Below are 23,429 nucleotides of genomic sequence, written 5' to 3'. Positions count from 1 at the left end.
ACAGTATAACCTGTGGAATCGGACCTGCTGAGGAATCTGACAATTAGTTAATTTAACAAGCGCTTAATAGGCCTCATGCTGGAGAGAGAACTTGAGCTCAGCTTTGAAAGAAACTTAGGGATGCTAAGAGGTGAAGGTGAGAAGGGCACATGACCCAGGCTATGAAAAGACACTGGGAGGGTTTGTTGTGTACAAGAAAGCTACCTTGCTAAACATTTTACAACCCTCCAATGAAGCTCCTGTTATGACCCCCATTTTACAGGTAAGAAAAGCGAGGCAAAAAAGTGACAAAAAGAGAGGAGCCCGAGGCAGGGAGAACAGTTAGGAACCTATTGCAGTTGTCCAGGTCTGAGGTAATGAGGTAAAGAAGTTGGTGGCTGTGAATGGAATACAGGGGATTTGAGAAATTCTGTGGAAGGAGAATTGACTTGTTAAGTGAGGGACAAGGAAGAATGGAGGACTGACAAGTTTTCATCCCAACAGGAAAAATAGCTCGTTTTCATCACTTTTGTGAAGTAGGAGATGGGCAGGAATCTTACCTCCCCTTCATTCTATACCAATGTTCTCCCTCCCCATTGCTTCACATCAACACTACCCATGAAATAAATATATCCTAAGTTGTTTAGTCAGTAAGTGCAAAACTTTACCAGCTTACCTTACATGTTATAATTACCCTCCTCTTAGTATGGGTATCTTGGTTGTAAAAATGGAAGACAAAAGTTTTGGTTGCCTCATATAACTTGTTAATCCCCCTGGGTAAGTAATCAAGAAGTTGTTCCAAACTTCTGACATTACCAAAGATTCACAGAATTTTAGGCAGCCTCAAGCTCTAATGTCAGATATGATGAGGAATAACCTCTACAGCATGCCTGGTGCTCTGCCTAAATACTTCTAATGAAGGGGAGCTTATTCCTTTTTAAGACAATCCATTCCATTAATGGACACATCTACTATAGGAAAGTTCTTTACTGTGAGGGGAAATTTGCCTCTTTACTTAACTTCTATCCCTTGGGGTTTTCAGACGGATAGAGCAATAAATTTTGGCATTCTAGAGAAATACAGAATTTGTCTGATCCCTCTTTTTCTATACCACGGCTTTCAAATATTATTTAACAGCTATATTAAAAATCTTTGTTCTATAATACCACTCCTCTATTATCGAACATGACAATGCTAAGAACAGAAACTAACTGCCCCACTTCAGTCAGGTCCCAGACATCTAGTGATGAAAGGGGGCCAACACAATGTTACTTGACCATCTGAATCCCTGGAATGAGCAGTTATGCAAAGGACAAGAGTTTTTTAAGTGTGCATTTGAGAGCCTGTATTAGACACTGTAGGAGACAGAAAATAAATATAACAATAACAACAACAATGTCAAAATAAGTATTTATATAGTGTTTTAAGGTATCTGAAGTATTTTACATGTTATCTCATTGGATCCTCTCAAAACCTTTCACTGCCTCTTTCCTGATAGTGCTAATGCTATAATATGGGAGAGATAACAAAGGAACCATAAGAAATGAGACAACAGAAACTAAATAAATAATTTCCTCAGAGTATGTAATGGGTTACAGAGAGTAGTATCTTAGTGGCCACTTCCTATCACTTTGCATTATACAAAAGTCATGAATTAGACTATTGTATGACTTAAAAGTTAAAGTAGGTCTGATGTTAAAAAGCAACCGGAAATTAAGGAAATTTCTAAGTATATGAAAGTGATATGATACAACTGTGCTTTGGAAAGATTACTCTACTCTGCTCAATATAATGACCAATGGTGACTTCAGAGGACTACTAGGTAAAGCATGCTTCTCACTTCTCAAGAGAGATGCAGTAGACTATATATGTATATCTTTTCCAATATGCCCACTATATTGATTTGTTTTGCTTTATTTCACTTATCCATTATATGGGAGAAGGAAATCAGTGGAAAGTCTAAGTGATGAAATAAAGAAAAATCACCAATAAAAAAAAGCATGCTAGCAGTTAGGTGTTAACTGGTTTACATAGAAACGGGTCTAAGGTAGGGAGATCTGCTAGGACAGAATTACAGCCAACTGATAAACAACTAGTAAGATATAGACCAGAGTTATGGCTATGAAAATGGAGAGGAAGAAGAAGATCTGGGAGTTCACAGAATGTGTTTTTTCTTTTGTCCCCTGATGATTTACACTCTTGGGCTTATCAAACATTGGACTATTGTTTTTGTTTTGTTTTTGCCTTGCTTCTGTTTTGTGCCTACTGTCTTGTCATTGCAACGTGGAGTACAGCCTGAGAGAGTTTGGGTCCAATAAATGACTGTGATATAATGACAAAAGGTATCACTAAAACATTAGAAAGATTAAAAAAAATGTTTTTCGGAGTTTGTAACAGAAAACAAAGGAAGAGAATCTGTCATGTCACCAGCATTGTAAGCTCAGAGGGACAACAGTATAAAGATGGGAACACTGATGATAATGGATAGACTGGGAAAGGCTGACAACCACAGGGTGATGTGGTGGTAGATTAGTTTAAATGGAAACCCAGTATTTTTTGGACCTACCATCAATCCGGCTGACCAGCTCTTCCAGTGCTTGGACTTTCTTCTGGATCCCTGGCTGGGCAAAGGTGTAGTTATCCTGAAATGACACAATTTGAGATTAAAGAGGTCTGGGTACTGCTGGGCACAGCAGTACTCAAAAATAACCACACGGAGATCACAATATATATTGCGTTCTCACTCTAAAAGTCGCCATTTAAATAAAACATGAGTTCAAAGTTTCATCACCCAAAACCATGCTAATAATGTTCAATGGGAGTCATTCTGGGAACAATGTAATTGGGAGCTTTCTTCATTGACATAGCTTAGGGCACACAAAGGAAATATGTTAGCAACACAGTTTAGAAAAAGAAAGTTGGAGGAAAAGAAGTTCTGAGTTCCTTGTGATAATTTGGAGGACTAAAAAGATAATCTATTTTAATATATAGACACTATGCTCATTCTCCCTTCTTTGTTTTTTTTTCTGACACTGATTCTTTCCATCTATTCAAATCCTGCTTCATTATTCACAGAACCGTAGGAACTCAGAAAGTCAGAGCTGAAGAATATCTTATAGACCATCTAGTCCAACTCCTTCATTACAGGGGAAGAAATTCAAGACCTGGTTCACATCATTGCCTATATTCAATTACTGTCACAGCTAAATCAACAGGGTTTCAGCATGAATCATGGTATCATTTGATCGTAAAGGACAGGTGTGTTACAATGGATTTCTATGACAGATAAAATTCTGGGCTCAAGCATCTGTTTGGTATCACATCAAACATTTAACATCTATGTATTCCTATGTCTCTGCAATCAAGACTCTCAAAAAGACAATCCTGTTAAGCATCCATAAAAGCATTATTCGGATGTAGGCATATTAAGAAGCATAATACCAGCTTGTTACCAGGGATTATTAACTCTTTGCCCACAAACTAAGATTTCTTACTCATAAGATATTTTAGTAATAATTTTCACAAACTTTCCAGCTTTCATTACTTGTTGAACATGTAGCCAAAATGGGTCTGAATTAAGTGCTACTTCCTATATGAAGCCTTACTGTGCTACTCTATCCCTCATTAACCTCCTCTCCTCTGGAACTGCTAATGAGCCTATAAACCTACAAGACACAACTTAATATACATACACACACATAGGGAGAAGAAGAAAGAAGGAGGAGGTGGGAGCATTGTCCTATGCTTTCATCACTGTACTCAGCTCTGGCTGCTAAAGCTCCTTCCACCAACACAAATGAACAGTTACACTACAACCTATAGTCTTTTTTTTTTTTTGGTGGGGCAATGGGGATTAAGTGACTTGCCCAGGGTCACACAGCTAGTAAGTGTCAAGTGTCTGAGGCCAGATTTGAACTCAGGTACTCCTGAATCCAGGGCTCGTGCTTTATCCACTGCGCCACCTAGCCGCCCCCAACCTATAGTCTAAAAGAGCTGCCTAGAATACTGACAGATGAGTTCAGGTTAGCCTGACCCAAAGGCTGGCAGTCATCTATTATATTGCTTCTTATCTAAAGAGGTGATAGGGACTATGTCTGGGATTTTATTGGTACAGGGGACTCCATGGTGAGTTCTACTCCTTTTACCAAGGCACAACTCAGTCTTAGAGATCAGTCTAGAATACTGAGGGGTTAAGTGACTTGCAGAGGGTCACAGTCAGTAAATATCAGAGGTGGGACTTGAACCCAGGTTTTCTTGGTTGCTTTTCCTTATTTAAATCTCATTTCTATTTTTTCCCCCCAAAAAACAACTATTTGGCAAAGAATTGGAAATTGAGGGGATGCCCATTAATTGGGGAATGGCTGAACAAGTTGTGGTACATGAATGTAATGGAATTGTAAGAAATGATCAGCAGGCAAATTTCAGAAAAACCTGGAAAGACTTACATGAACTGATGCTGAGTGAAATGAGCAGAACCAGGAGAACATTGTACACTGTATCAACAACACTGTGTGATGATCAGCTGTGATAGACTCAGCTCTTCTCAGTAATACAATGATCCAAGACAATGCCAAAGAACTCATGATGGAAAATGTTCTCCACATCCAGAAAAAAGAAATGTGGATTCTGAATGCAGATTGAACCATACTGTTTCTACTTTTGTTTTTGTTTTTTCTTTTTTAAGGTGTTTTCCTTTTGTTCTGATTCTTCTTTCACAACATGACTAATGCAGAAATACATTTAATGTGATTGTACATATATAACCTAGATCAGATTGCTTTCTGTCTTGGGGAGGGAAGGGAGATAGGGAGAAAAATTTGGAACTAAAAATCTTATGAAAACAAATGTTGAAAACTATCTTTACATGTAAGTGGAAAATAATAAAATACTTTTATGATTTAAAAACAAAACAAAAACAACCATTGTTCATCTGACCTACAATGGGAGCAAGAGTTATAATGCAATTTTGTAACTGGAAATACTAGGCCCTATGAGTAATGTGACTAGAGCTACAAAGAAATTCAATGCTGAAGCCAGGACTAGAATGAATGAACAAATGAATGAGTGAATAAAAAAAAGTATATATTAAATGCTTACTACGTAATGTTAAACACTAGGGATACAGATAAAGAAAAACTGTCTCTGTCTTTAAGGAGACAATACATATAGGGGAGTGTTAGCCAGGAAAGAGTATTCTGGTTTAGGATGTCAGAGAGACAAGTAAGTGCATCAAAAGGACAATCCAATGACATGCCTTGATAATTTTGACCTGATTATAGCAAGACTTGGAAAGCAGGGGGGAAGGAAAGAGGGAAAACACCCATGGTGGCAGGGAAGAAAACGGCTGAAGTAAAGATGAAGACAAGTGGTCCCCAGCCATCAGTGGAACTGGTTGGTTTAGCTTGTCTTGGGTATGTTTTCTGGTGGTCCAATTTAGAAGGTGGAGCAGCAGCAACAACAGCAAAGCAAAAAGCAGATTTTCCTTACTCTCAATCTCATTTTTGACCCGATGACCTACTGCAATTCACCTTCTCTGTTATGGACAGCCACATTTACATGAAGAGGTGCCAGTAAGTCAGATATTCTGAAGCTGAGTCTTCAGGACTGACCTCACTATTGATCATGTCTTATTTCCTCTTTCATTCCCCCCAATCTTTCTTCTTCCTTACAGCTTGTTGGAAGAGGTCAATTCACCCCTGGCAACTACCCACCCTAGCTAGGAGTAGTTGGTTCAGCAATGTTCAACAAAGAGACTGATCCAGCTGTTGGATCAGAAACTGGAAATAGAGGAAGGCTGGTGTGAAACATGAAACAGACAGCCTCTAAAAGAGGAAAGGAGTGGAGGGGGACAGGGTCTAAACATGAGGCCATTGGCCTTAGTGAGACAGGATTCTTTCCTTAGACTCTAATGTCAGAGGGCATCAGGATAGAAAATAAGCATGTGGACATTTCCCTATATCAGGTATACTACTCCACCTTTCTTTCTGAAATTGTTTTATCTTGATAGAAAGAGGAAGGGAGCAAATAGGGGCTTTGCTGAAGCAGTGACCCTGAATGAAAAAAAGGAGTATCCCGGAAGGACAGGATAACAGTAGCAGAGGCATGTCATCCTGACTTAGAGTCAGGGAAAGCTCACCTGTATCCCATCCAGCAGCTTACTCATACACCAAAAACTGTCTGCTTCGATGCTTCGTAGCATATCTTGAGACAAGTTTGTCACATCAAAGTTCTCCACATCCTCTTCTGTAAAACAAAAGGTGAAGAGAGTCCAGAGGACTTATCTAAAAAATGGAGAGAGAGAGAGATAGAATCTGGTGTCTTCATTGGGGTCCTCAAGTATAGGGGAGAACCATGCTAACCTACTTATTAAAGTAAGATGCTGACTCACACCTTTCCTCTCAAGGACACATATGGACAATATGCAACTATAAGCCCATTCTTATGCTGACTCTAACAGAGCACATCTCTCCCTTTCTCTAAAAGATGGAGTACATACAATTTTTGCTCTTTCTTATTTAAAAAGAAGAGTTTAAGTTTTAAAAGTTAAAAAAAGAAGATACTATATATTTAATATTGAGATTACGCTCTAGTGTCCTGAACACATTCTGGAGAAATGGTCATTTATTTCAAAGGTTTAGAAAGTGGCACATATGTGTCACATGGTGGCAGTAGCTATAAAGAGATAATTATTCTTCATGGGGTATTTTGAAGGAATCACCAAATAATACAAGATCATCATTATTGAGGAATTTCTCTAATCTATATAAGGCAACTTTGTCAGTCAGAGTAGATGATAGCAGTGTGGCCCTGGGTATCATTAACCTAAATATTTTTAGATCCAAAGTCTGCATGACATAAATGGATCACTTTGAGGGCAGCTAGGTGGCACAGCAATAAAGCACTGGTCCTGGATTCAGGAGGACCTGAGCTCAAATCTGGCCTCATTTGACACTAACTAGCTGTGTGACCCTGGGCAAGTCACTTAACCCTCATGCCCCGCCCCCCCATGGATCACACTACAAACAGGCAAAGCACCTGTTATTTTATCTCCCTCTATCAAAATAGAGTATACCCAGCTATAACTTAGTAGAAAAATCTTATGGAGTTGCTTGAGGCACACGACGGAGAAATGACACCCCCAGGGTCACACATATAGTAGGTACTTAATAAATGCTTGTTGACCAGCACTGGGTAAGTATCAGAAACAGAGCCTGAACCCTGGTCTTCCTGACTGCAAGTTTAGTACTCAACTCACTATATTCTACTGCCCCATATAAGCCACACAAATTACCTGTAATTAATCATTAGCATTAAAGGAAAGTTAATAACCATGCAGTCATTTCTCCCCATAATCTTTTTTTGTGTGTGTGTGTTTTATTTTAAAATCTCCCCATAATCTTAAGGCATTATCTCTCCTTACCTGCAAGTCAGGAAGAAGCAGAAATAGTGAGAAAGGCTTCTCATTCCTTACCCAGACTGATACCTTTAGCATAGACTATAAAGAGCTTGTGACAGATAATAGTGAAAAGTTTTTCAAAATCTTCAAGTTCTGTTCCCTAAGTAGACTCATTCCTTAGACAATATAACAGACATTTAACTGTCTATTGTTGTTGTCTAATTGTTTTTCAGTTGTGTCTAACTCCGTGACCCATTTGGGGTTTTCTTAGCAAAGATACTGCAGTGGTTTGGCATTTCCTTTTCCAAATCACTTTACAGATGAGGAACTGAGGCAAACAGGTTGAAGTGACTTGCCCAGTCACACAGCTAGTAAATATCTAAGGCCAGATTTGAACTCAGGAAGATGAGTCTTCCTGACTCCTGCCCCACCACTCGATCCACTGTGATACCTAGCTGCCCATGTCTGTTGTATTTAAATTCAGGCATTTAAATGTCTTTCCAACAAGTTAGTGGAATAAGTCATGCCTAAGTTCAGCTCCCCTAAACTACCTCAAAACAACAACAAATATACCAAATAAAGTAAAATCTTTTAAAAAGGAAAAGGAAAGAAATACATATAGGAAAATTAACAGAAAAGAAGAAATGAATAAGCAAGAAATAGTTGCCAAAACAATGAATAAATGTTATGTGGCATAAAAAAGCAAGAACAAGTCTGCAGCAAGAAAGAACAAAATTATAATAAATAATTTGCTTCTAGAAGACAGAATGGACTTATTGCAAGAACCTCTGAAGTAATTTAGAATCACAATTGAGAGATAAAAAAGGAAGATGGGATATGTATAACATGAAATAAGAAAGCTGAAGGAACAATTTAGCAAGATGAACAAGAGAACTGACAAAAGATGGTGAAAAACTCAATAATATAGAAGTGGTCCAAAAAGAAAAAAAATTACAGGGATGGAAAAAGAAACAATAGCCCTAGATACCATACCTAAAAAATTATACAAGAAAACTTCCTAGAAGTACTGAAAACAGAACAAAGGGCAAAAGTTTATAGAATCCATAGGTTGCTGACAAAGAGGAACATAAAATTTGACTCTGAGAATGTAACTGACAATTTCACAGTCATGTGAGTCACATTCAGTTTTTGCCTTTTTTTTTTTTTTTTGACTAGGTAAAAGAGGCCATTTGTTGCCTTATTTATTACCTAGTCTTAAACGCTGAATGGGTGTTGTTGCCTTAGAAAAACTGAGACCTGGGAAAGACCTTAGCTTAATTAAAAAGGCCAAGCTCTCTCACTGGATTCAGGGCTATCTCCAGTTGTCTTGATCTATTATCTTGCCACTGGATCCAAATGGCACCAGAGGGTGAGGCTGGTGTTTTTGCACAGTCCTGCCTCACTTAAATCCAATTCATCTGCAAAGTCAAGACATCACCTTGATGTCATTGGTCCTCAGGTAAGAGAGCAAGAACAAAGGACAAACAGCATCACCAAGCGCCATTCAAATGACAAAAGTCTATGGAATGAGGACAAGATATCAAAGAGATTGAAAACAGATATAATGTAAGAGAAAACAGCCTGGGACTCCTGCTATTGGCTTCCAGCTTTCTTGGTGTATCTGTACATAAAGCACTGGGGAGTCTGGGTCCCCAGACCATGCCCAGTCTGAGTGCTGCAGGGGTTTCCCTGAGATTATGCTGGGACTCCTTTCCCCATGCCCCAAAGCATCTCATTTTCTATTTTTGCAGGCCTGGGGAGGATGGAGGAGTCTATAGTTGCTTCTCTTTGTATTTTGTGATCATTATTTCATCTGGTGATCTTTTTAGATCTTTTCTGGTATCCATGTGGGAGAGATAGGTTCCACTATAACCCTCTTACCAACTTTCCTAACTTATTTCAGATTACTCCTATGTACTCTACCTTGTAGTCAAACTGGCTTAGTGGCTATTCCCCAAACTCCACATTCTGTCTTTGGTCTTTGTCCTTTTGCACAGGCTGTTCCCCATGCCTGGAATGCATTCTCTCTTTAGCATTAAGGGGGGTAGATATGAAAGGCTTTTTGCAGAAGGTGAGACTTTAGCAGAGAGAAGCAAAATATCAGACTGTAAACCTTTAAGAGATATGTAAGTTTGTTAGCTATTGTTATTGCTATTTTGCTTGATGGCCTCCAATCAAGGGGAACCTTTAACTTTTAGAAACAGCTCACTCTTCTTTCAGATAGTTCTATTTGTCTGGAAGTTTTCCCTTCCAGGTAGCCTAAATTTGCCTCTAAAACTTCTCTCCAGGGCCAAGAAAAACTACTCCAATTTCTCTTCTACATTCCCAGGTTCCTTCAAGCAATTCTCACAAGGCATAAGCTCGAGGGTTCTTGCCATTCCAGTTCCCTTCTCTTGGACACCTCAATTTATCAACATTCTTCCTAAAACGTGATACCTAGAGGGGAACACCCTACCACAGAGGTTACAGAATCTTGGCTGCCATATTACATTGTTGTTTCATATTGAATTTATAGTCTGCAAAAAATGCTATTGAAACATTCAGATGACACAATGGATAGCGTGCTGGGCTGAGGAAGATCTGAGTTCAAATCTAGCCTTAGATGCATATTAGCTGTATGACCCTGGGCAAGTTACTTAAACCTATTTGCTGCAGTTTCTTCCTTTATAAAGCTGTTTATAAAGTGCTTAGGAAAGGCACATAATAGGCACAACATAAATGCTTATGTCCTTCCGTTATTCCACCTCTTAACATACTTAGCTTCTTCCAAGTTTGGCTCAGATGCTATCACATAGGCAAAGTTTTTTCTGATCCCTCCAATTGCTAGTGCTTGCTCTCTCCTCAAAGTACCTTGCTCTAACTTGCCTGTGTCTATGTTGTGTCCCCTCTCAAAAAGGAAGTTCCAGAGGGCAGAGACAATTTTCATTTTTGTGCTGGTATTGCCAAGGTACAGTACCTTGTGCATACTAAGTGTTTAATAAATGTTTGGTGAATTGGAACACTAATGCATTGTTGGTGGAGCTGCGAGCTGATCCAACCATTCTGGAGAGCAATTTGGAATTATGCCCAAAGGGCGATAAAGCTGTGCATACCCTTTGACCCAGCGATTCCACTTTTAGGTCTTTTTCCCAAAGAAATCATGGAAAAGGGAGAGGGACCCACATGTACAAAAATATTTATAGCTGCTCTTTACGTGGTAGCAAGGAATTGGAAGTTGAGGGGGTGCCCATCAATTGGGGAATGGCTGGACAAGTTGTGGTATATGAATACAATGGAATACTATTGTGCTGTAAGAAATGATGAGCAGGAGGAGTTCAGAGAAACCTGGAGGGTCTTACGTGAGCTGATGATGAGTGAGATGAGCAGAACCAGAAGAACATTGTACACAGTATCATCAACATTGAGTGTTGACCTATTGTGATGGACTATATTCTTCTCACCAATGCAATGGCACAGAAGAATTCCAGGGAACTTGTGATAGAAGAGGATCTCCAAATCCAAGAAAAAAAAAAAAAGAACTGTGGAGTATAGATGCTGATTGAACCATACTATTTCTTTTGTTTTGGGTGCTGTTGTTTTTTTTTTCTATTTTGAGGTTTTGCATTACTGCTCTGATTTTTTTCTCTTATAACAGGATTAATGCAGAAATAGGATTAATGTTATTATGTGTATATATATATATATGTGTGTGTGTATAGATATATATATGTATATGTATATGTATATGTATATGTATATGTATATGTATATGTATATAGATATATAGATATAACCTATATCAGATTACCTGCTATCTAGGGGAGGGGGGAGGGAGGGGAGGGAGGGAGGGAGAAAAATCTGAAATTGTAAAGCTTGTATAAACAAAAGTTGAGAACTATCTTTACATGTAACAGAAAAAATAAAATACTTTATATGTTAAAAAATAAATTAATTAAAAAAAATGTTTGGTGAATTCAATAGTAGCACTACTTGTAAATAAATCATTTTTTATTTCCCCCAAAAATGTGTGCCCAGTGGTTAGGGAATGAATGAACAAACTGGGGTATACATGAATGCAACTGAGACCATAACAATTATAAAAATGAAACATTCAGGGGCAGCTAGGTGGCACAGTGGATAAAGCACTGGCCTTGGATTCAAGAGGACCTGAGTTCAAATCCAGCCTCAGACACTTGACACTAGCTGTGTGACCCTGGGCAAGTCACTTAACCCTCACTGCCCTGTAAAAAAAAAAAAAGAAAGAAATGTGAAAATATTCGTATGAAGTGATGTAGAGTGAACAAAGAAGAATCTAAAGAACAATATACACCATTACTACAGATATATAAATGAAGGTAACTTTAAATATTAACAAAACTCAAACAAAATAAATTTTAAAACAAAAGAAAAACACTGATTAAACCCATACAGTGTCAATGCAGTAGGCACTAAAAAAGATACAAAGATAAATAAGACAGATAAATAGATACTACATTTTCTAACTCATGACACAGATTAATAATAGCTAACATTTATATAGTTCCTACTATGTACCAGGCACTATGTTAAGCACTTCACAGTTATTATCTTGCTTGATCCTCACAATAACCCAGGGAGGTGGATGTTATTATTATCTACTCCCATTTTAGAGATGAGGAAATTGAGACAAATAGAGGTTAAGTGACTTGCCCAGGGTCACACAACTTGTGTCTGAGGCCAAATTTGAATTTAGGTCTTCCTAACTCCAGACCCAGTGCACTATCCACTGTACTACCTTGACGTCTCTAGGTACAATATATATATGTAATACATACTGTACATGTGGCAATTACCTAAAATGAAACATTCAGATTACATAGCAATTCTTTTTTTTTTTTTAAGTGATGCAATTGGGGTTAAGTGACTTGCCCAGGGTCATACAGCTAGTAAGTATTAAGTGTCTGAGGCCGGATTTGAACCCAGGTACTCCTGACTCCAGGGCTGGTGCTCTATCCACTGCACCACCTAGCTGCCCCCACATAGTAATTCTTACATTCTTCCTACTTTTATGAATGCCAGTGGCATTCTTAATAAAGAATAATGAATTTTCTTTCTCAAATATTTTATTAGAAAAGTTGTGACCAAAGATACTAGCCTTCTCTTATCAGTCTATTTCTTCTCAGGCTCTTTTGTTGGTTTGCCATCCATGTCACATGAACTGACTAGGGATGTTCCTCGAGGTTTTGTCCCCTGGGCACTCTTCTTTTCACAGTCTATACTTTCACTTGTTTACCTCATCAACTCCCATGGATTCAATTATCACCTCTATAGAGATCACTCCCAAATCTATATATCCAACCCTAGCTTCTACCCTATGCTCAAGAATGGTATCATGGACTGGCTCTCAGACATTTCTAACTTGATGTCCCAGAAGCACCTGAAACACAACGCAGTCAAAACAGAACTCATTCTCTTTCCCTCAAACTTCCAAACTTTTCTTTTTCTGTTAACAGCCTGAGCATCTTTTCAGGCAACTAGGTTGTCAATCTTGGTGTCATCCTCAACTCCTCACTCATTCATCTACATCTTGCACCTGTTCCCATCTCTCTATTCATACAACTACCATCCTAGTTAAAGCTACCACCTTTGACCTGGACTACTGCAATAGCTTAATTTGTTTCTCTGCCTCAGGCATCTCCCCACTACAATTCATCTTTCATACCCAGTCGCCAAAGTGATTTTCCTATAGTATAGGTCAGACAATATCACCCCTCCTTCCTACTGAATAACCTCTAGGGTCAAATATATAATCCTCCATGTGGCATTTTAAAAACCTCTTAACAACCTTGTTCTTTCCTGTTTCCACTCTACTCATACATTTCTCTCCTCTGCATCCTCTAATGGTGCTACCAGCTGTTATGAATCCCTGGTTTCCCTTAAGACTCAAATTCTGCGTGAGATCTTTCCTGGTCCCACCACTCTCTAGTGCCTTCCCCTCCTCCAGGGTTATTTTGTATTTCTTTTACTGACACCTAGATATTTACTAAACCATATCTCCCTCACTAGAAGGTAAGCTTCCTTGAGGGCAGGAACTGTAGAAATTTGCACTGTGCCTGTCACAGAGCAAGCACTTAAGCACCGAGGCGTGCTGACTGCTCCCACCTCCACAGTAAAAGGTAAGCTCAAAGGTCAAGTCTTCTCCAGAACATGGAACCTTGCGGGTTCTGAGAGGAAAACGCGTAATGAATGTTTGTTGAACTAACTCAAGTTCCCAAACATACACTTAACGGGCACATGATCCCCTAGAGGCCAAAGTTCTCCCTTTCACCTCCTTGGCCTTAAGTGGGAAGAATCTGAAGGACGCGTATAAAAAGCTGTGTTTGTCAAGTTCCGATGTTTCTTCAGAGCCCCTGTCATCTGACTAGCAGAAGAGTGTCAGTGAGAGACCCCTCCTGGTGGGCGGACACCCCTGACTGTGCAGTGAGAGCGGTACCAATCACAGCTCCCGAAGGTTGGTTCAAGGTCCCCCTGGCTTTTTTTCTGTGGTTGGGCTGTGCCCACTCTCCTCTGCTCAGCTCAGCACTCAGGCCCTCACAAGCACAAGCAAAGGCTGACTCGCCAGCATGTTGTACTACAAGAAGGGAGAGCAGCATTCTGTTCTGCTCAAAGGCAGGCGGGGGAGACTGAGAATTCACATATTAAACGCAGAAGGGCACCAGGGAAACGGGAGATTCTGGGAAGCTGAGCGCTCTGGCAAATAACAACAGGGAAAAAAAAGGACCAAAAGCTCTCTGAAGTGGTTCATTCAGCACAAACAATCTGTTCAGAGGGATCATTAAAAGTCCCACAAGAAGAGCCAGGCTATTCTATACATGATTGAAGCCAAAAGGGGAAGAAAGTATGCCAACAACCAACCTCTCAAATGAAGGCTGATGCTATCTGGCTGCTGTTACTGCCCAGGGCAGCCAGGATGCAGTTATGAGCAAACTGGTGGAAATCCAGAGCCAGGGAGCCTTTATGCCTGCTTTATGAATCAAGGTTTTCCTCAAACAAGGAACTATAGCAACCTGACCCAGCCTGGGCTTAATATGGGCATACCATTTCTAGCCGATCAACTTTATTCAGGAAAATGAATTCTAGGCCTAAAATAGATACAGTTCCCAAGAGGTTCCCCTGAGTGTAGGTCTGACTATAATATGGCCCCTACTCAAATGCTAGTAGATCCTTGTTCCTTCCAAGATAAAATCCTCTGTTTTTTAAAGTCTTTTGCAATCTTCACCTCCTCCCTTTCCAGTCTTTATACTTTACTTCCCTCCGGATACCCTATGACCCAGTTACGCTGGCCTTCTTGCTGCTCTTCACACATGGTACTTACTCCACTTCCCAAACTGGCGCCCAGGCATGAGCTGTATCCCACACACCTGAAAGGAAATGCCACTTCTTCAAGAGGCCTTTTCAGGTCCCCACCCCACCCCCATCTCTCTGCAATCACCTCCTATTTATACTGTATTTATTTGTCTTGGACATACGTAGTTATTTTCATGGTGTCTCCTTCATTAGAGTGTGAGCTCCTTGAGGGTAGGGCCTTTCTTGGCCTGTTTTCACATCCCCAGTGTTTATTAGCAGTGATTTCTTTTTCTTTTCTTTTTTTGGTGAGGCAATTTGGGGTTAAGTGACTTGCCCAGGGTCACACAGCTAGCAAGTGTCAAGTGTCTGAGGCCTGATTTGAACTCAGGTCCTCCTGACTCCAGGGTTGGTGCTCTATCCACTGTGCCATCTAGCTGCCCCAGCAGTGATTTATTTTTAACTCTCTTACACACTGACATATTATTTTGTTATATTTGTTTGTTTTTATCATATCCCCCTCATAGGCTAAATTCCAAGAGGCTGCACAGGCACCATGTTTCATTTAAATTTCGTATCTCACCCACATGATGTATAGCAGATGCTTAATTAATGTTTGTTGAAGAAAGCCCATGTATTTTAGGTTTGAAAGGTATGAGATGTCAGTTTCTGCAGTTCCCCAAATTACAAATTCTTTCTTGGTCATGTAAAGGAACTCTGTATATTACCGGATTTAGAGAAAAAGTAGGTTGACTCTATTTTCTTGCTGTCAATCATGCTATCTACCTTCTAGGATGATGGGATGCTTAATAGTAGGTGCTATGCCCCCCCAAGCTCCCCCCCCCCCCCGGCTATACTATCATCAAGGTATCAGTTTTAAGTAGCTGAGTTCAGCATCCTGGCTGAGATCACTGATTGGCTGAAATAGCAATAGCATTTTCTGGTAGAGACCCAAATATGTCTCCCAGTCTCAAGACTATTTTGTCTATGCAAATGGGCACAGGCGACAGCTTTGAGAAAGGTTTGGAGTCTAAAATGCTAAGTTGGGAGATAAGGAATTTGGTATCAATCCATTTGCCCAGTCTCTCTAAATCAATCGATTAATCAGTAAACATTTATTAAGCACCTACTATGTGCTAGACACTGTGCTAAGTGCTAGGGATACAAAAAGAGGCAATCATATTCATGGAACAGTTAGGAGGCCAATGTCACTGGATCAAAGAGTACATGTCTGGGAGCAAGGTGTAAGAAGAGTGGAAACATAAGGAGGGGCTAGGTTATGAAGGGTTTTGAATGCCCCAAAGAGCATTTTGTATTTGCTTCTGTAGGCAATAGGGAGCCAAGGGAGTTTACAGAGTGGGAGTGACATGATTGGACCTAAGCTTTAGGAAGATCATTTTAGTGGCTAAACAGAGGATGGGCAGGAGTGGGGAGAGACTTGAGGTGGGCAGACCCACCTACAGAGTACTGCAGCATATCAGATGTGAGGTGATGAAATCCTATACCAGAGGAGTGGCAGACTCAGAGGAGAGAAGGGGGCATACAACAGAGATGTTGAAACAGTGAAATCTACAGGCTTTGGCAACAGATTGGATATGGGGTTGGGGGAGGGATAGTAAGAAGCCAAGAATAACTCCCAGGTTGTGAGCCTGAGGGCGAGGGAGGTAGGCATTGTTCTCTACCGCAATAGAGAAGGTAGGATGGGGAGGGTTTAGGGAAAAAGATGAGTTCTGTTTTGGACATATTGAATTTAAGGTGTCTACTGAACATCCAGTTTGAGATTTCTGAAAGGCAGCTGGAGATACAAGATTGGGGGTCAGCAGAGACTGGAACAGAGTAGATAAGATTTGAAGATCACTGGCATAGAGATACTAATTAAATCCATGGGAGCTGTTGAGATTACCAAGTGAAATAGTACAGCAGGAGAAGAGGGCTCAGCACTTCTGTCCTTTGATGAGAGGGTGTGATCTGGAAGAGGATCCAGCAAAGGAGAAAGAGAATGAGTGGTCAGATAGGTAGGAGAAAAACCAGGAAAGAGTGGTGTCCTGAAAACCTAGGGAGAGAAGAGTACACGGAGGGGAAGGTGATCAATAGTGTCAGAGGCAAGAGAGGTCAGAGATGAGGCTTGAGGAAAGTCCACTGAATTTGGCAACTGAGAGATCATTAGTAATGGTAGAGAAAGCAGTTTTAGGGGAATGATTAAAGTCAGAAGCCAAATTGTAAGGGGTTAAGAAGAGAATGAGAGAGGGGCAGCTAGGTGGCACAGTGGATGGAGCACCAGTCCTGGAGTCAGGAGTACCTGAGTTCAGATCTGGCCTCAGACACTTAACACTTACTAGCTGTGTGACCCTGGGCAAGTCACTTAACCCCAATTGCCTCACAAAAAAAAAAAAAAGAGAGAGAATGAGAGGAGAGGAAGTACAGGCAACTATTGCAGATGGCTTTTTGGAGGAATTTAGCTAGAAAGGGCAGAAGAGATATAGAATGATAGAAGGGATGGAAGGATCAAGTGAGGTTTTGGGTTTTTTTTTTAAGGATGGGGAAACATGGGAATGTTTCCAGGCAGTAGGAACTGTGCCAGTAAAGAGGGAAAGGCTGAAAATAAGTGCAAGAGTGGGGATGATAAGGGGTGATATGTGGGAGGAGATGGGATGGAAAGGGATAACTTGAACAAGTAGAGGGGTTAAGCCCAGTAATGAGTCAAACTACTGTGTCATGTGAGATGGGGTGAAAAAGGAGACAGTAGCAGGTGTCTGAGAGATGAGAGATAAGAGGAGAGAAAAGGGAGTTCACAGTGAAGGGTCTCATTTTTTCCTGTAAAATATGAGGCAAGGTTCTTAGCTGAGAGGGTGGGATGAGAGCCATGGGCAGTTTGCGGAAGGCTAAAAAGGTTTGGAAGAGCTGCTGCGGAGAGGGGGAAAGTGAATTGATAAGGGAGGTTTAGCAAGGTTACCTAGAAGCAGTGAGGGCCCAGTCAAGTGATGTAACACAAATCTGTAGTGGCCCCAGTCAGAACATCTGTGTGATTTTCTTCACTTTCATTTAGCAACACATGCATAGGTGCAAAGACAATGAATGGCGGGTGTGATTGGCAATATAATAAGGGGGCTAAGGATTCAAGAGAGGAGGCCAATGTAGAGTTGAACTGGTTCACAAAGGGGTCAAGATGGGGAAAAGAGGAAAGAGTGGCTAGTGTAGGAGAGATGGTCTGGAAGAGAAATGAGGGGTAAAGCACTGAAGGTCATGGTACAGGTGAAGAGTAGGGATATGTAAAGGAAGGCAGAGGAAGAGGTGAAAGGCTAATATATGATGGCTGGAGAAGGGGATTTCAGAATTCTTGACCATAGAGATGGTACATTTGTGGCTGATGTCAAGATTTAAGGTCTGACCATCTTTGTGTGTGGCTGAAGTAGAGTGGAAGAATAGCTCATGGGAATTGAGTACATTGAGGAACTGAATGGCTAGCATATTTCAATACCTTTTTTTTTTTTTTAATTTGCAGGGCAATGAGGGTTAAGTGACTTGCCCAGCGTCACACAGCTAGTAAGTGTTAAGTGTCTGAGGCCAGATTTGAACTCAGGTACTCCTGAATCCAGGGCCAGTGCTTCATCCACTGTGCCACCTAGCCGCCCCCGGCTAGCATATTTTAAGGAAGTCAATATGTATGTTGAAGTTCCCTAGGATAAGTGCAGGAATTGGCATGGGGAGAAAAATTATAAGCTAGGTATTGAAATTATTGAGGATGGATGGGGAATGATGGGGGTTCATAGACAACAGCTACCAGGATTGATTGATTGATTGATTTTAGTGAGGCAACTGGGGTTAAGTGGCTTGCCCAGGGTCACACAGCTAGTAAGTGTTAAGTGTCTGAGGCCAGATTTGAACTCAGGTACTCCTGACTCCAGGGCCGGTGCTCTATCCACTGCGCCACCTAGCTGCCCCTAGCTACCAGGATTTTGATAGGGTAGTAGATATGAATAGCATAAATGTCAAAGAAATAAAGGTTACTGAGTGATGGAGGAAGGAGGAGAACTTGGAAGTGGCAATGGGGAGCAAAGAGTATTCCACTTCCCCTGACTCAACGCAGCCAGTACTGAAAAGTGTGGCCAGGGAGGCTGAGTTATCAGGATAAAACCAAGCTTCAGTAAGAGCGAGCAGATAGGAGAGGAAGAGGAAAAGATTTAAGATGAAGGGAAGCTTGTTGCCTATGGAACAGGCATTCTAAAGGGCACAGAGGAAGAACTGTGTGTAGTTAGGATGAAACTTGGGGGTGAGGGGGAGCTGAGGGGGATGGGAATGAGAAACTGGGTAGAGAAAATAGGGATTGGGGTTTGGATCATGACCTACAAGGGTTTAGAGCTGCTGGGATGTGAAGAGTATGACCAGGAGTGAGAATGATCATTCCTGAGTGGAAGGTACCACTCCTCTACCATCAAAGAACAAGTGCAGCAACAAACCAGTAACACTTAAAGGATTCATTCTCTTGATACATGATCATAACATAAACACCATCATTATTATGTGCTTATTTGGTGTTCTATTTACTGGCCTGTAAACCTGTCTAGGAAAAGGCCTACATTGTCTATATAGTACACTAATTATCAGTTTGTTATGTTAACATACAGTTCTTTGAAGGAATAAAACAAGCATGTGCGCCTCTTTCCAAAATTCCTTGTCATTAAGTCTGTAACCATTACTTAATGAGGATACTATAGTTTATTCATCTATTTACCATTAACAAAGGGTTTTCACATACATTCTTCTCATTAATCCTCACAACTGCCAATTGTACCTAGGAAGGCAAAACGGTCATTATTCTCATTTTATAGATGAGTAAACAGTTCAAAGGAATTAAGTGATTTGCCTAAAGTTACGAAATTAATACATAATCAAGCTGTTGCTAGAATGCAGTTCTTTTCCCTCAGGTCATTGTTTTTCCAACTATATGAAGCTTATGCCATAGATCTCCACTTGAAAGCAGATACACGAAGTGATCTGGTTAAGGGAGAATGATTTGCTCTGGTTTTGACGGCCAATTCAAAACATATAAGACTTCTTAATGTTAAGGGCTAAAATTCTAGCTATTCTGTCTAAAATATCTAATGAGTGGTCGCCAATAAATTATAAGCTTCAGCAAGAGTTAGGCTTTTAAGGATTTATTAAGGAGAATAAGAATTTGGTAAAGAGAGAGAAAGGCCTACATTCATCTATCTATTAAAGGGAGAGCACATTTCTAGCTCCGCTCTTCACCGGAGTCCCCAGGAAAAGAGCCCGAGACCGAGTGCCAGTCTCTTCCTTCTTCCTCCCACTAGCAAACGTCACTTCCTGACACCAAAGAAAAGACGCATGTTCTTGCCCTCAAAGACCTTCCTTTCATGGTGGAACTTTTCTACAGTAAGTCTCCAGCAGTTGGCGTCATTCCAATCGTTACATTAAGAACAGCTGAAAAGTCATGAATAATACCAGAGCTTCTTTTAATTTTCAACAAATATAATCCACGTCTAAGAACAAACCAATTATCACAAACTATTTACAAAACCAGGGAGAAGTTCCCCCTCAAAAATAATGAGAACAATCATAAGACCCCTTATTCATGTGTCTATATACGGATCTACACTCTTACTTATGTACACACAAACACAAGGTTACAAATCACAATCCATCCATGTCTTTTCATCTTGATCAACTCTAATCCATGTCTTCCTATAGACTCTTCAGAGGGGGTCCATGCCATCTGCTAGGGAATTTCCCCTAGGTTTCTTTCAGGAGGATACAGCAGCAGGTAGAACTAAGAAGCCTGCCAAGGTGGGATGGGCAGACTCAAAGATCTTTGATTGGAAAGGAGGTGAGCTGATCCCATATGGAAAGTGAGGCATAACTGAGAGCCTCTGTGTTGCCTTTATACCTATGTAATGTGAAGGAGCTTAGGGCATCCCACTAATAGCAACATTTTAGGGAGTTTAAAGGCAGCCTGATACTGGAGAAAAAGCCTTGGATTGGGAATAAGAAGACCAACATTCCAGTACTAGCTCTGACACTTACTAGATAATGTAATCACAGGCAACCCATTTAATCTTTCAGCCTCAATTTCCTCCTCTGTAAAATGTAAATAATAATATTTTTATTCCTCTTTAACAGGATTGTGCCGAACATCAAATGAAATAATGTGTAAAGTATTTTATAAGTGTAAAAAGCTATCTCTGTACATGTGAGTTACTGAGCTGATAACCATATACTACTGGGGAAAAAAAGGATAAACAAAAAAATTCAACTTGTATTTATGGAGAAAATATTAATTCATTTCAACAAATGTAGTAAAACTAAGGTAATACCAATCTTAACATTCATTTGGTCATGTAATATAATCCAATAATGACTTAGAAACTATGCTAGTCAGGCAGATTTCAGAAAAACATGGAAAGACTTATATGAACTGATACTGAGTGAAGTGAGTAGAACCAGGAGAACATTGTACACAATAACAGCAACATTGTGTGATGCTCAACTACAACAAACTTAGCTCTTCTCAACAATACAATGATCCAAGACAATTCCAAAGGACTTATGATAGAAAATGCTATTCACATCCAGAGAAAGAACTATGAAGTATGAATGCTGATCGAGGCATATTATTTTCACTTTATTTGTTGTATTTTTGTATTTTCTTTCTTGTGGTTTTTCCCTTTTGTTCTGATTTTGCTTTTACAATATGACTAACATGGAAATATGTTGAACATGATTGTACTATATAACCTATACCAGATTGCTTGCCGTGTTGGGGAAGGGGGTGGGAAGGGAAAGAGGGGAAAAAATTTAGAATTTAATATCTTACAAAAACAAATGTCAAAAACTATTTTTACATGTAGAGAAAAAAGAAAATACTATTAAGTGAAAAAAACCCAAAATTTAGGTGTTATACTACTTGGTGCATATAGGTTTGGTGTTTAAGCTGCTTCAGTGTCTATGGTGCCTTTTATCAAGATGTGGTTGGGGGCGGCTAGGTGGTGCAGTGGATAAAGCACCGGCCCTAGATTCAGGAGTACCTGAGTTCAAATCCGGCCTCAGACACTTGACACTTACTAGCTGTGTGACCCTGGACAAGTCACTTAACCCCCATTGCCCCGCAAAAAACAAACAAACAAAAGAAACCATTAAAAAAAAGAAAGAAACCATGCTAGTCTTTCTGGCAAAACATTTCATACCAGAGATCAGAATTAAAAAGGTAATGACTGATACATACTATTTATTTTGTTCTTACACCAAGTCTGATAATAATTTATATAAGCTGGTCCTGAGCAGAACACAGCACTGGGTGCAGAGGGAGATACAAAGTTTAGATAAGATACTCTTTGCTCTCAAAAATCTTACAATCATGAAGGAGAAATCAATCAGCCAAAACAAAGGTCTGAGTTCCATGGATGTAGGAGTCAGGAAACTAAGGTTCAAATTTGGTCTCTCATTTTGGTTATGCAACCTTGGGCAAATCATTTTCCCTGGCTGAGTCTGTTGTCTTATCTGTAAAATAAAAAGAAAATACTTGTACTATGTCTCATGGTGAGGAAAGCACTTAACCTTAGGGTGCTCTGTGACTTGTAATAGGAAATACTAAAGCCATGCATTAAAGAGGTATGAAACGTGAGGCTTAGGGGAAAGGTCATTATAATCCAACCAGCAATGAGGAGGTTACCTTTAAAAAAAAAAAGAGCATAAAGGAAAAAAATCAATGATCACAGATGGGAAGAATTGCTTCTATTTCAGGCTTACAGAATAAAATTTGGCTGACTTGGCAGTGCAGCAGGACATTGTCTTTTGGAGCCATCTAGTGGCCATTCCTAGTAATGACAACCAGTTTCGCCATTGAACTATAATCTATAACATTAATGCAGTAATAATATATGACAAAAAGAAGTCAAGCTGCTGGGTCCTTCAAGGAAAGTGCTTTTCCTAAAGACTTATATGAACTGATGCTGAGTGAAGTGAGCAGAACCAGGAGAATATTGTACACAGTAATAGTAACACTGTGCAATGATCAACTATGCTAGATTTAGCTCTTCTCAGCAATATAATGATCCAAGACAATGCCAAAGGACTCATGATAGAAAATGCTCTCCTCAACAGCTAGGTGGTGTAGTGGATAAAGCACCTACCCTGGATTCAGGAGGACCTGAGTTCAGATCTGGTCTCAGACACTTGACACTTACTAGTTGTGTGACCCTGGGCAAGTCACTTAACCCTCATTGCACGAGAAAGAAAGAAAAAGAAAGAAAGAAAGAGAAAGAGAGAGAAAGAAAGAAAGAAAGAAGGAAGGAAAGAAGGAAGGAAAAAAAAGGAAAATGCTCTCCACATCCAGAAAAAGAACCAATGGAATATTGAATGCAGATCAAAACATACCACTTTGGGGGGCAGCTAGATGGCGCAGTGGATAAAGCAACAGCCCTGGATTCAGGAGGTCCTGAGTTCAAATTTGGCCTCAGTCACTTGACACTTACTAGCTGTGTGACCCTCACTGCCCTGCCAAAAAAACCCAACAACAACCCCTCCCCACCAAAACCATACCACTTTCACTGGGGGGGGGGGGGTTGCGGTTTTTTCTTCCCTTTTGTTCTGTTTCTTCTTTCATAACATGACAAATGTGGAAATATGTTTTACGTTATTGCAATTATTGCAAACCTATACAGATTTCTTGCTATCTTGGGGAGGGAAGAAAAATTTGGAACTCAAAATCTTTCAAAGACTGCCACCAACAGTGCAG

General features: G+C 40.1%; 1 protein-coding gene across 1 annotated transcript in view; it reads right to left on the bottom strand.

The window, feature by feature from the left end:
* Positions 1–23,429, bottom strand: part of TBC1D22B (TBC1 domain family member 22B) — a 103,003-nt gene that overhangs the window by 9,130 nt on the left and 70,444 nt on the right. The window contains 2 exon segments of the mRNA XM_043963874.1: positions 2,546–2,621; positions 6,116–6,222. Of these exon segments, the coding sequence (XP_043819809.1) occupies positions 2,546–2,621; positions 6,116–6,222 (183 nt within the window).

Source organism: Dromiciops gliroides, chromosome 4, assembly GCF_019393635.1.
Source record: "Dromiciops gliroides isolate mDroGli1 chromosome 4, mDroGli1.pri, whole genome shotgun sequence".
NCBI classification, from domain to species: domain Eukaryota; kingdom Metazoa; phylum Chordata; class Mammalia; order Microbiotheria; family Microbiotheriidae; genus Dromiciops; species Dromiciops gliroides.
The sequence above is the reverse complement of the archived record's forward strand: the minus strand, read 5'-3'. Positions and strand labels throughout refer to the sequence as shown.